Raw genomic sequence first — 13,418 nt, 5'->3', positions numbered from 1 at the left:
TCCTTAAGAACATCAACATTTATTTAATATGATATAAAAGAAATGAGATATGAACAATCGTATCTGAACAGTAAGTGGTTTCTTATACTTACATCGTATGTGCTCATTGTATAGTATATACACAATGAACATAATTACATTTTTACACAAACTAAGCACTGGATTGAAAACCTGCTTATTGCTGTACACACCCTAACCCAAAGGAAAAGCCCAGTACCTCAAAATACCTACACTCCATTTTATTTAAGAAAAAGTAAGCACTAACATTAATGTATTTGTTGACAGAAGTGTGGCAGTAACTGCTGACTTTGCAACCTGACCAAGAAGTAATTACAGCAGAAACAGGACATATTTTACTAAGCAATAATAAAAATGGCACATTTTAAATATATCTATATGCATATATATATATAAAAATTTTACAAATAAAATGTTAAAACAATAAATTGTAGTGTTTAAAAAGTGTAAAACAGGTTTAGTGGTGATATGTAAAATTAACTGTTATGCATCTAAAAGAAGCAAAAAAGTAAACTTATATGATCCGTAATTAAAAGAACGTTAATTCTGGAAAACAAAGTTCTGACTGTAGGCTGCACATTAAAAAGAGCCTTTATTTTATGTGCACAGAAATCATAGCAGCAAGCTGGTATCAGGAGAACAATCTGAAGGTTGTTGAGTGTACATGTGGGCCATTAAAGCTCTCTTGGAATAAACATTTTCCAGGAAGTGATAAAATGATGCTCTGTGGCCAAAAGCATCAGTACTATGAATTTCATAGATTTAAAATATACTGTACAATATCTTCTCACATTTCCGTCGGTCAGGTCCATACATCTCAGGCATGAATTGTTTCAACAGAAGCCATTAGTGCTGGAAGACAGACATAGATTAAGTTACTCTATTTCAGCAACAACAGAATATTGTATAAAATAATTCCTGGGATTAAACACAGCATGGAATTTCTGACCTCATCCTAGCAGGAGTTATCAGTGATGTAGAACATCATGAAGTATTTTAGGTATAAGTTGTTTCCAACATCAGTTTTCCTGATCATTCTCTGACATCAAGAAGCAGAAGTAAGCTTTTTTTTTAAATTTATGCAACTTTGCATGAAAACCCACTCTGAGAGTTTTATCTTGATTTACTTAACTATCTCCCAACATTTTTAATATAAAAACAGTAATAGTATCCATGACCCTAACTGTTTTGACAAATGACAGGTACAATTTGAAAAGGGAAGCAACTTTATTTGAGTGCTAAACTGTGATGTCAGTGTAGCTGTGAAGTGCTCTGAAGTTCAAGTGCTCCACCCAGAGATTGCTGCATTTTGGCTATTGCTGAAATGACTTCTATAAATAGCTTTTAACAGTTTGTTAGTAGAAGTGTCTGAACTTTAGATACAGGTGCTGCTTAAAATTTCATTATCCCTCCATTACTCAGTGTAAATGTAATGCTTAAAAAACAACAGTGGTATGCACCCAGATTCTCTTCTGCAAAGCAGGAGCCGTAATGAAGGAAGTAGCTTTGTGTTAATGGTTTTTTCCTGAGTCTTAGGATATCCTATGCCACCAATTTCCTATGCCAAATTCTCCTGGCATTGTGCCAAGAGTATCATTTTACTAATTGACCGTATAAGCTAAATATAGGTATTATTTCATTATTTTCTGAAATCTACCATACATTTTCCAGATGCCGTGTATAAACAGGACTGATCCCACAGCTCTGAATTTCCCTCCAGTGCATAGTATTTCTTGCATTTGAGAGACACCAAATTCTTGTACATTAAAAGACCTATCTTTCAGCACTGCACAATACTGGAATGGCAGCCACAGAAGGCAAGGGGCAGTAAATGCTGCAGGCAAGCAGACTATGCCCCTTACATCTTCTGTGTATACTAGGCCCTGCTCGTGGATTGAATTTGTTTTGGAGCTCCTAGGAAACAACCAACAGAGGCATCAAGCGCACCAAAGAAATGGGGAATGCACATGCACATTGTTGAATAGTTTTTCCAACTCAATTCAAACACTGAACAGCCAAAAGGGATATATTTTAATTTCTGAAATCCTTGCTTCATTATAGCTGTGCATAAGCAGAGCATTAGTTTTACAACTACCATCCCAGATGCTCTGTTTTGCCATAAGCATAACAATACAATTATATTGTTGCAAAAAGTAATGTAGAATCATACTTAACATGGAAATGTTATACCTACAGCACTACCTGTGAGGCTACATCACACTGTGGACGTCAAGGCTTAGGCATTTAATTACAAAGCAGATCACAATAGGAGTGATTCAGTTTTGCTAATCTCACATTTAGCATAAATACTTTAAAATAAATTTGCTAATCTGATCACTGGAACCAATGACAAAAGGTGAAAGCAACTTAATGCAACTGGTAAAAAAAAAAGTCCTGGTGAAGGTACAGGTTGCTTTCCCTTTCAAGACAGGTGTGCTGTAACTACAGAAAGAATTCAGCAGTGCAGTTTCAGTCACACTACTGACCTGAAACTAAGTTGACAGGGGAATACTTGTCCTAGTTAAAAATAATATGCATAAGAATGCATAAGCATATACAATAGAATTAAAAAACCATTAACACAAATCAGCGTTTCCAGAAAAACTGAACAGTCCCACTTTTTTTTTTTTTTTTAAATAGTTCCACAACAATGCTTTTGAATAAAAGTACAATAATCCAAACTAAATTTAATTATGGCAGACTGTATCCAGTAGGAAGAAAGGAACATTGGTGTCAGTATTGAATGTAGTCTTTTCATGCAAAACAAGAAAAAAATGAAAATATCCTGCCCCCCCTTTTAAGAATATTAATAGATTCCCGCATGTAGTTCATGTAAATAAGGTATTTAAGATGACTAATAAGTCTAATTTTGCTAAGATGAAAGCTTGGCAATACAGGCTGGGCAGTAAATAAGAAAATGTATTTTCAGATCTCCCAAAGGTAAGTGACTGGAAACATCTCAAATTTAAAGTTTTCTTAAGTTGCATTAGCTATGGCATTTAATGTTATCATTGAAACAAAGCTCATTCTTTTAGTAGAAAGCTTACTTAAACAGTTACTTCCTGACAACAAAATGTTGATTGATTTAAATGCTGGCAAAGTGCTAAAGTGTCTACATTGATATCATATTAGTTCGTTTAAACACTCGTATAAACAAATATGCTTCCTTATATTACCATTTCCATTTATTGATTGGATAACACTACAGGTAGGAACATGTAAATCTAGCCAAACTCATGCTTTGTAACTTCCTAGAAAACACCTAAGATGAAGGGAGAGAAGCTGTGTAGAGCTATCTGTATAGAAAGAAAAAAAATACGATTTTGTAATTGTTACATTTTCATCCACCCTTAATTTTTTCCCCTTCCTGTTTGCTACATTTCATTCATCCATGCACTAAGCCATAAACTCTTTGGACTATTAGACCACTCCCTCTTATGCATTGCTAAGAGATCCAGCTCTAGTTGCCCATTACCCAGACTGAAGTATCAAGATTCATTTGTATCTGAACAATGATGTTCACAGCATAATTGGGTATCTGTTTTTTAATAGCTTAGGTCTCTCATGTAATACAAATTCTCTTACCTTGCCAGTTGTGGAGAATGTGCTTGATAAGCCAATTAGTCCTTTCTTTTTGTATTTTAATATAGTATACATTACTTGCAAGCAAGTCAGTACATTTATTTGTTTTGTTTTATGGTTAATTTATATTCAACATTGTAGACACCTTTGTGTGTCTCTTGCCAAATACTGTCTACAGACATTTCTCAGAAGGATAACAACAATATAAACACTCAGAAAAAAAATATTAGAGAAATGGCAGGAGGGGTGGGGAAAAAGGACGTACTTCTCTGTAACTATACACACATGAAATGTGATCCTTCTGTGAGCTGTGGTTGTGTAGATGGAGCTGGTGACAATAACGATTCTGGTGAAGAAGGCAAACTTTTCACTGCGAGTCATACAGCAAGATAAATAAGAAAACAAGTTACAGAAGGCAAAAGCTAGCTGGTCTGAAATCATGATTTCAAGCCATAATAAATATAAGATTGACAATCATAATTTAAAACCATAATACGTATAAACAGAACTAAATGGAAGTTACACAAGTTAAGACTTCAGATCTGATCAACACAATGAGTACAACTTCAGGGGAGAAGACAGCTGTTCTCAACAAAGATCATTTCTTTCAAGAAAGAAAACATCCCAGGAAAGACTCAGGCCTTTACAAGACCAAAAGAACCTCTCAGGAACAAACAACAGACACATGAATGCTGATGTGTTATGTTACAAAGAGGAAAAAATATGAACAATTTAACTACTTGGGACACTTCCAGACCCACTTTTATATCCCAGCACAGATTAGCTAAGCATTTGTTATTCTGCCTGGCACTATACAGTGCATTGTTAAATGGTTCTGGTTTTGATTATCAAGTCACAGAAAGGATTGCTGACTGCACTGCAAAGGTCCAGGTCACCTTTTATGCCCATATATTGAACCATTTGCTTTACTTAACCATTCCCATCACCAAATACCTTAATAATGTCTTAAATTCTATTATCTTCCTCCTCTCCTACCTGCTCCCCACTCATTTTTCTCTTTGCAAACAATTTTGCTTTACTCCAGCTTTTCATTCTAGCAAAACACACCACCAAATGTTTTACCAGTCAGATAGTATCTCCTGCTTCCTCATCTGTTTCTTCTTCTGAAAAGATGACCAACCTGATCTTTTACTTGCTAGTTGAAAATCTACAGAGTATATTGGAAACTTTCAGATTCCTCAATCTGTGCAAACCTGAGGCCATCCCTGACTAGGATGTAAAGGTAAATAGTCTACACATATCCAAGACTGAGGTGGTGTTCTACAAGATGAACAGGGAGGGATTTGCTCCAACCAAATCCAATAATAATACGACTCAATTTCTGGCAATAGTCAATTAATTCCCTGAATTAAATGCCACAAAATCTACATTAAAACCTCAGAAAAATGGAATTTCTGTAGCTATCTCGTGGGAATCTACTTTTCCCTGTGTTATAAAAACATATGCACAGCACCTAGACTAGCTCAGAACTTTCAATTCAGAACGGTTTCAGAGCATCAAAGGACATGTAAAACTTGATTTCATTGTGATGATATGTAATGTCTAATTTGTGCTTTAGTCAAATGTTTTTCCATACCTGCTGTTGCCTGATTTCCTTTTGAAGACTGTGCTGCTAATTCAAACGGAGAGATAATCCCTCCTTGCTCTTGAACACTAACTACTTCACTTTCTTCTGAACTGGTTTTGGGTTTGTGGTTTGTAACTGTGGTTACGCTCTGCAAGCTGATTGAAAAAAAGCACAGCATTTAGAACTCACTCGAACTTAATTTCAGGTGTTAACCACTGATGAGTTAAAATTTAGTTTTCTTCTGTTAACAGAAAAAAAAGTTGCAGTAGGCAAATTTGTGTAATATAAATTAAATATGTATTTTCAAACACATCTACCCTATAAGGTTAGACTTAAAAAAAACACCCTAGAAACCAAATTCCCTTCTTTTACATAGCCATACTGTTTCCCACTGCATGATACCTATTTTGATGAAGCATGCTATGAGATAGTTATGATCTGATGTAAGAGCCCGCTTAGGGTCTGCAGTGTAACTGTAGAATCTGTACAGCTTAAAATAATGTTATGAAACATTAAAGAGTAACATTCAAAACACAATATTTGTCTAGTTCTGTAATATTCCTAAACTGTGATGTAAAGGTTAAAGCAGGAGGTATAAACTAAACTGTTTAACCTGTTCATAAATGTGATGTTTTCCTAAATGTCAGTAGTGAAAAGCTTATTATAGAAGCTCTGGATGAAGCTTTCATAATAAACTGATAAAGCTTGAACTGATGTTACCTAACACATTTTTTAAGGTAAAGCAAGATTATGAACATATTCTATAACTAGGACAATACCTGAAAATAAGCATCTCCCCTCCCACCAACTCATCACCTCTTACTGAATCTTGGCAGGGAGTTAGGTTTCTCACTAGATTTCTCTATAGGTGAACCACTCAAAAACATATAAATATACCTTATAAGTATTTACGACAGTATTTCATTAGTTGCTTAGTATGTTCAACTAATAAATGCAATATGTAAGTTTAAAATAGCTCTGAACATCTTGTTTTGTTTTTACCTTATACCACCATCATGCGTTTTATCCAATTTATTATTATTTTCCTTTTCTGCTTTCTCTTCATTATTCATGTCTTTTGAGTCAGATACAACATGTGTATCTGATAAAATATCACCAGTTTTTGTCAGCTATAAAAAAAAATTGAAATCATGAAACAGAAAGCTGTAACACACAGTGGTAGATAAGAAATACAGTATCAGGAAACAGTTTTATTAACAGACAAATTTTGCCATCATGTATAGTTAGTAACTCAGAATTACATAGCTTAAGAATTTTTTTTTTAATCAATACCATTCAGGTTAATAGAGTTATCCTGAAACTTATACCAGAGGCAATGGGCAGGGCTTGCCTTAATAACTTTCAGAACTTATCTGAACTCTTCAGATTGCAGCCTGCCTAAATTTTGTATGCTATATGCTATCCCGCTCTTCAGAATGCCAGAGATTCCAGCAACTGGAGTACATTGCAGAGGAGCTTGAATTAGATACCTAAGGTCTTATTAGATATAACTGGTATTAGTGTATTACGTAATACTCCTTTAAGGGATTTGCGTACTTAGCATAAAACAGTAGACTCTCAAAAGAGAGTATTCTTGAAGACTAACAACAAATGCTAGGTATTTGATTTTTATCTGTAAGAAATGTTTTAAAATAGCTAAATATAAAATCAGAAAGCAAAAGGAAAAATAAGGGAAGAAAAATACAGATTGAAAAAGAAAAACTTACACACAAAGAGATTAAAAAAACAAGACACTGCAAGTAGGATATAACTATGTGGAAATACTTTCTGTAATCTGTTCTTCACAGTCAGTTTGCTTTTGCTTAGTGTTCAGGGCACTTCACTACCAGAAACACCAACGTAACTCACTGTCAATTGAATCTGAGACTATTTCAAGACAGAAATAAATCTGATGACCAAACAGCATGAACTACAGTTACTGCCTAGTTCCATGTATAAATTGCTGTGTCAGCTTTATTCTGCTTCCTGTAAAGTATTTGGTGCACTAAAGCCGAGCAAACAAAAAAGTCAGATGTATTAAATGATCATCAAAAAATACACACACAATGATTATTAAAGATGTATCAGTAGTGGGTTTGTTTCCAAAGATGTAAAGACCATAATTTTGTCATTTTCCAGTCAATCAAGATAGTAACAGATAATTTGAAATTAAATAAAGTTAATTTAAAATTCAATAAAATTAATTTGAAATTAAAGTTAATTTGAAATTAAGATGAAATTTAGGAAGGCTATATATAAAATAGTTCAATTTCTAGGCTACTGACAGATCTGAAACACTTTTGCACTGCTCTACAGAACATTTGTTTATATAAAAGATATCTTAATCTTCGATGCAAAGGAATTTTGCTTGATCTCCCACACTGAGGTCTGTGTTTAAAAATATTTTTCTATTGAAAGACAGGCTGATGAACAGTTCAATTAAGGACAGTTTAGTACCTCTTTAGTAAAACCCGAATTATGTTCTTGTTCTCCATCATGCTTTAGTTGTGCTGTTTCTTCTCCAGGATTTCCATTATTTTGTTTCAAATTATTTTCTTTACTGGTGCTCTCCAGTTCCTTTAGCATGTTACTAGATACATTATCATCCTTTTTCCGATTCTGTGGAACAAAATTGATATATAAATGTGTACTCTTAAAAAGTTATTACCATTTCAGTTCTGAGTCTTGTACTGTGCTAAAAAAAACGTACTTAAACATCTGATCTCAAAACAATCTTTTACATAGCATTCCACTGCAAAAGACACCACAATACAATAAGGGTTTTTTTTGTAAAACTTATAATTTTCTAATTTTTATGCTTCCTAAAGCAATCAACCTAACCATTTTTTTCTCTTCAACACTATTGCACTTTTTTCCCACCCATAAAAATCCCCAGCATTTCCATCTTCTGAAACTACGTTCATATTTAGCTTAGTAACACACAGGTTTAGCAGTATTCTTATTTGTGATCATAGGCCTTGATATTTTTTAAAAATACTTTTTCCTGGTTAAAAAAACCAGATGGATAAAAATATGCTCCTAGTGCAAAATTCACAGTGCGCTCGTATGCTCATTCACCAACTGTCTTGGGTATCTTCCAAGCCTATGCTGTTAACTGATTTAACAGAGGACAATATAACATCTGATAACGGCAGAGTATGATCAAAAAAAATATTCTATCCAGGATATTATTCCTAAAAAAAACAAAACAACACACAACAACAAAAAAAAAACACCAACACACGCAAACACTACACACAGAATACAGAATACATGTGAACATTATGTACGTGTATATATATTACACTATGTATAACTAAAGTTCATACAAGTCAAATCAAACTAAGTACTAGGATGAATATCAATAACAATTTCTTAGCAACTTGCTTTAATATTTTGGTAATAATTTAAAAAATACATATTTGTTTATAAAATATGTTTTTCCTTTTATTCTTCAAAAAAATTCAGCTGAAAAAACTTCCAGCAGTTAAACGCCACTGCATCATTTTCCTGTTTAAAAATAAATAGTCACAAAAATTATACTTTTAAAAATAAGAACTATTGCTACAGTATAATACCTCCTTTTGGGGCCTTCTGATATATTCCCTTCTAGACGGACAGAAGTTGCCATAGGAAAATGGTTTTGTATCATGGACAAATAGCCAAATACTCAATTCAGACATGCTCCCATTTATTCTCTAAATTTTTCTTCTCAGCTCATCCACACAGAACTGATTTTGCACCGAAGACTGAAGAACATGCTGAGATGAACAACATCCTTTTGAAATCTGCATAGCAGGTAGTGCTGCCACTAAGGATTTGACCACTTTCTCACCGTGCTTCCAATGTGCTGGCAAACCAGGTATGACACATATGACTAGTTTGCTCATATGGAGGTATGAAATAACTGAGGAAGGTGTTGAGGCTAGTGACACATGTGAAAACTACTAAAAGAAACATCTGCAAAGTTTTGTACTTCCTCTTCTTGAGAAAGGCAATGTTAATCACAAAAAAAAAAAAAAAAAGGAGGAGCCACCCCCTTCCTATGTGGCATTCCTGATTTCATCCCAAATGCAGATGTTCTAATGTAAAAGGAAAACTTGAATTTTCAGGGTCTTCTGGGCATCCAGGATTATTGAATGAACTTTTGTATAGCTCTAATAACAATTCAGCATGCTCAGAGGAAAAAATAAAATGCTAAGATTTATTTTATTGACCTCTAAATGGTGCATTGCATTTAATGTCTAGGTGAAACAGATGTTAAAATATGTACAAAACATAAAAGATGGTATTCACATGTAACTGTAAAAAAAAAGACAGCATGATCTGAAGAAAAAAAAAAGTATACCAGAGGATAAAAGAGGTAACTCCTTGAAGCTATTCAAAATGAGAACTAACTTCCTAACTCAACAGTTAAAAAGTAGCAGTAAAACCTACTACGCTGAACCTATTTTATTTTTGTTTTTGTCATGAGGTTTGTTGGTTGTTTTTTTTTTTTTTTGGTAACATCTCCCTCTTTCCCTACCCTTATGCATTTAATGAACTCAATGCTTTGCCTTAGATGTTTAAGAATGAGTGAAAAACATAAGTGAAAGTTTTATTTTTATGTATTTAAGGGTTCAAAAACCACAACTAGAGTGCACCATTATAAATATGGTAATGCATAATAGCATAGTAAAGAGCTACCATTGTAAATAAACATGCCTATCTAGAAATGTTTTATAAATCATTTTACTGATGTTTGAATATATTACATGACAGAAAATCTTCATAATTTACACATCAAATGAATCATAATCATCCCTGATATTGCTTTTAGTCACAGAGATTGCAATTTGATGTTGTTTGCAAAATTTGACAACAAACATAACTTGTTAACAAACAGCACAATGCACAATCAAACGTGTAGATTTGAACTACTTATTTTCCAAAAAGAAAGGTGATTTCTATTATCATTAGGTATTGACATGAAGAATGTCATCTCTCTCTCTTGTGTCTGACAGAGAATTGTGACTGTCATTTTATATGAACAATCGCAAATAGACAGGTACCTATAGTATCACGTGACTTTGGAACCAGAATTACTCCTTTTTTTTTAATTTTTATTATTGAGCCTATTAAATGTTTTGAAGAACTTGGGACCAACCTGTGCTGATTTGAATGGATTATCTCTTACAAAAGACAGACTCTGTGAAGGTGACTGGTCTGAAACACCAATAATATTTAGTCCTTTTCTCTTTTCTCTCAGGCAAGCTTGTTGGTGTCTTTTTATTCTTTCCATCTGTTCCTCCACAGTCATTCGAGGACGTGTGCTTTCTGCAAGACACAACTGCTCCACTGCACTTCTTGGTCTTTCCTTAAATGGAAGAATATATAGATTTTTTTAAGAGAAAGCTTCTAAAATGTTTAGCGTATCAGAAAAGGTCACCTAATAGTAATTAAAAAGCAGAGGAATAGTGGGCAAGTAAAGATTTCCTATGTATGCAAAGAAAGCACAAGAACCAATGATTAATAAACACAAACATTCGAATGCACTTTTTTAAACAGTGACATTGTGACCGATGATAAACATCAAGAGAATAGGCAGATGCTTTCTCCAAGTCTTCCTCTGAAGCTGAAATAACTTACCAGACATTATACCAAAGCAACACAAGCTACTTGATTGAGACAGAAATGTAGCTGAAATTTAATGATCAAGGACATTTATCTAATATTTATCTAATATTCACTTCTACCTTTTCATTCCAAGAAAAAGTACAGCTGGACAATATTTAATGGCAAGTGCAGGCTGAAACAAACTAAATTTAGCACCACTTAGAATACATAGTTCTAAGCACTGCATTACTCTTGAAATAACAATGATTTTAGTTGTATTCCTGAAATTCACTGTTTTTCAAACAGCTGCATTCAGTACATTCATAACAACTGATTTAACTTCTGAAGTGAATTGTTTCTCCAGTTGACACCCTCTCTCCTCCACCATTTTTCCTACTTCTCCTCTTCTGTTCATGTTACAAAAGTTTTTTCCCCTTTTGCCTGAACTACATGCGTCTGCCTTCTGCCCAGAGACAACAGAACTCTCTAACCTGAAATTCCATGCTTATTACTCACTTACCGCTTCATTTTCTGTCTGCTTTAGTTTTAGCCCAGATCATTCTAGTAATAACAAACAAAAGGGCATTTATTATACAGAGGTTGATAAGTTTCTCCAGACCCCAAATTTGTCTTTCAAAAGTTTTAGTCTAAGATGCTTCTTGTCCTTTCAGCTCAAGCGTGAACTTCATTTTTCAGTTGCTTAGTAGATTTATCACTACCATTTAGTTCTTTGCCAGCTTCAGTGTAATGAAATCTCTGTGCAGTTTAACATACATGACCTTTACAATTTTGTCATTCTTTCTACAGCTGTCTCCATTAACCTAGTATAACCTAGTATATTATATCTTACTTTACAATGCAGTGATTTTTATCTAAAGGAACTTAAAAAGGTAACTACAACTTTTAAAGTAACTACAGAAATTAAACTTAGAAATTAGCACATCACTATCCATCAACACTTAATTTATTTTAAAGTACCGTTCTTAGATCTATCTTCTTATTCTTCCTTAAAGTGACATAGGATGCTATTGTTGAAGACTCTGGAGTTGGTGATTTGGTTCTGGGTGGTACAACTCCCACAGGAAAATGTGAGCCTGTGAAATAGTAAAGCAATATGCTAAGCACTACACAAAACATCACCAAAACAGAACACTTTTCTAGAACACTGTTTGTCAGCCTTGGAAACTAAAACTTATGCCTAACTCTGATGCCATTTGAGGTACACAGGCAGATGACTAGCTCCAGGCATGAGGTTAGGCTGAGAAATCCATAGTTAACTACTGTGCATGGCATGAGAAATTGCTGGACACGAAAATAGCAGTGAAAAACTGACAAAAGTTGGACAGCACTGTGTGTAGTGGCTGGATTTCACAGATGGTTAAGAGAGAATTGTGTGAAAGATGGCCAGACTTCAGAGATAACTGGAAGGCAGCATTTGGGACTATATGTGGAATACAATTTGCAAGGTCAGCAGTGTCTAGGTAACCATGTAAGTACAACCATTTAAGGTGTTGAAATAGCATTGAAAATTTTAACAGTATCAAAGTGGGACTAATGAAAAACAACCCACCCATAATAACTTGTGGGAAGGAACTAATGCTGAGAAAAGGAGAGTGCAAGGCAGATGGGAAAGAGTAGGCACAGAATAATACAGAAGAGGGGCATATAGAAAGGGTTAGCATCACACAAGCAAGCTGTTTGTCAGTATGCTTATCTGACCAAGCCCTGTGCCTGATTATTACATCTGTCCTATCTCATATTAAACTATATTCCTATGTATTTTCCATGTGAGTAGGCTTTCCCTTCTGTGTATGAGTGCCAAGAGATGCTAGTCACCTTCAAGTCAGGCTAGCTTTCCAGCAGGGTAAGAGGAGTGGGAGACAGCTATAGAGAGATCACAGGTCTGGGGCCAGAGATGGCAAAGACTGAAGGTCTGCAGGCTGGCTTCCAGAGAGGCCATAGGTCTGGACCTGCTATCCAGGAGGACTCTGTTGTCTATGTGAGATCCTGACAAACTTAAGGCAGTAAGCAGGATACAAGATGTGGGAGTCAGCTGTCAAGAGATTTTAGGTCTGAGATGTGGATACTGGAGAAACTCAGAGTCGACTGCAGGAGGGACCACAGGTCTGGCCACCTCCTGGAGAGGGACCCACTGGTGTGTGCACATGTGCTTATATCTATATGGGTATAAGGTCAGCTAACAAGCTTCGCGTATCATCCGGGGGCAAGTGAGAACAGGGTCATGCTATATGTGTTGTTCCACTTTTTTTTGAGTGCTGTTTTTGTTTATGCAGCGCTTGCAATGGCACTGATCTCAAATCTGTTGTTTGGTTGTGGTTAGCCATGTCTGTTCAGTTTGTGTGCTTTTGCATGGAGGGAGCATGTACTCTGCCTCGCAGCTCATTGTACGTAGGGACAGGGAACTGTAGTAGCCAGGCTGTGTCTGGCTGGGAGCTGAGAATATTTTGTTTCCTGATGTCCACCACATATTCAGCCTCTCCTAATAATAACCTACCACTGGAGTTTTTCTACTTAGAGAACCCTTGCCAAAATGTAATTAAGCTAGTAGAAAACTGAAGTTAAGACCTACCAAAATATATATATACATATAATTAGATAACGCATGCTTCATTCT

The 13,418-nt window shown here is 35.0% G+C and overlaps 1 protein-coding gene across 20 annotated transcripts in view; it reads right to left on the bottom strand.

Annotated features, from left to right (window-relative positions):
* Positions 1-13,418, bottom strand: part of PLEKHA5 (pleckstrin homology domain containing A5) — a 167,149-nt gene continuing 153,731 nt past the window's right edge. For 12 of the 20 annotated variants that reach the window (XM_027458748.3, XM_027458914.3, XM_027459006.3 and 9 more), the window contains 7 exons: positions 11,762-11,877; positions 10,335-10,544; positions 7,646-7,807; positions 6,191-6,318; positions 5,198-5,343; positions 3,886-3,970; positions 1-870 (listed from right to left, as the gene is read on the bottom strand). In XM_027458748.3, the coding sequence (XP_027314549.1) occupies positions 852-870; positions 3,886-3,970; positions 5,198-5,343; positions 6,191-6,318; positions 7,646-7,807; positions 10,335-10,544; positions 11,762-11,877 (866 nt within the window). In that variant the 3' untranslated portion in view covers positions 1-851. Of the gene's footprint in view, positions 871-3,865; positions 3,971-5,197; positions 5,344-6,190; positions 6,319-7,645; positions 7,808-10,334; positions 10,545-11,761; positions 11,878-13,418 lie in introns of all 20 variants that reach the window. The other 8 variants (XM_027458812.3, XM_038172961.2, XM_038172959.2 and 5 more) reach the window with 1 other exon arrangement.

Source organism: Anas platyrhynchos, chromosome 1 (genome assembly GCF_047663525.1).
Source record: "Anas platyrhynchos isolate ZD024472 breed Pekin duck chromosome 1, IASCAAS_PekinDuck_T2T, whole genome shotgun sequence".
Taxonomy (NCBI): Eukaryota; Metazoa; Chordata; class Aves; order Anseriformes; family Anatidae; genus Anas; species Anas platyrhynchos.
The sequence above is the reverse complement of the archived record's forward strand: the minus strand, read 5'-3'. Positions and strand labels throughout refer to the sequence as shown.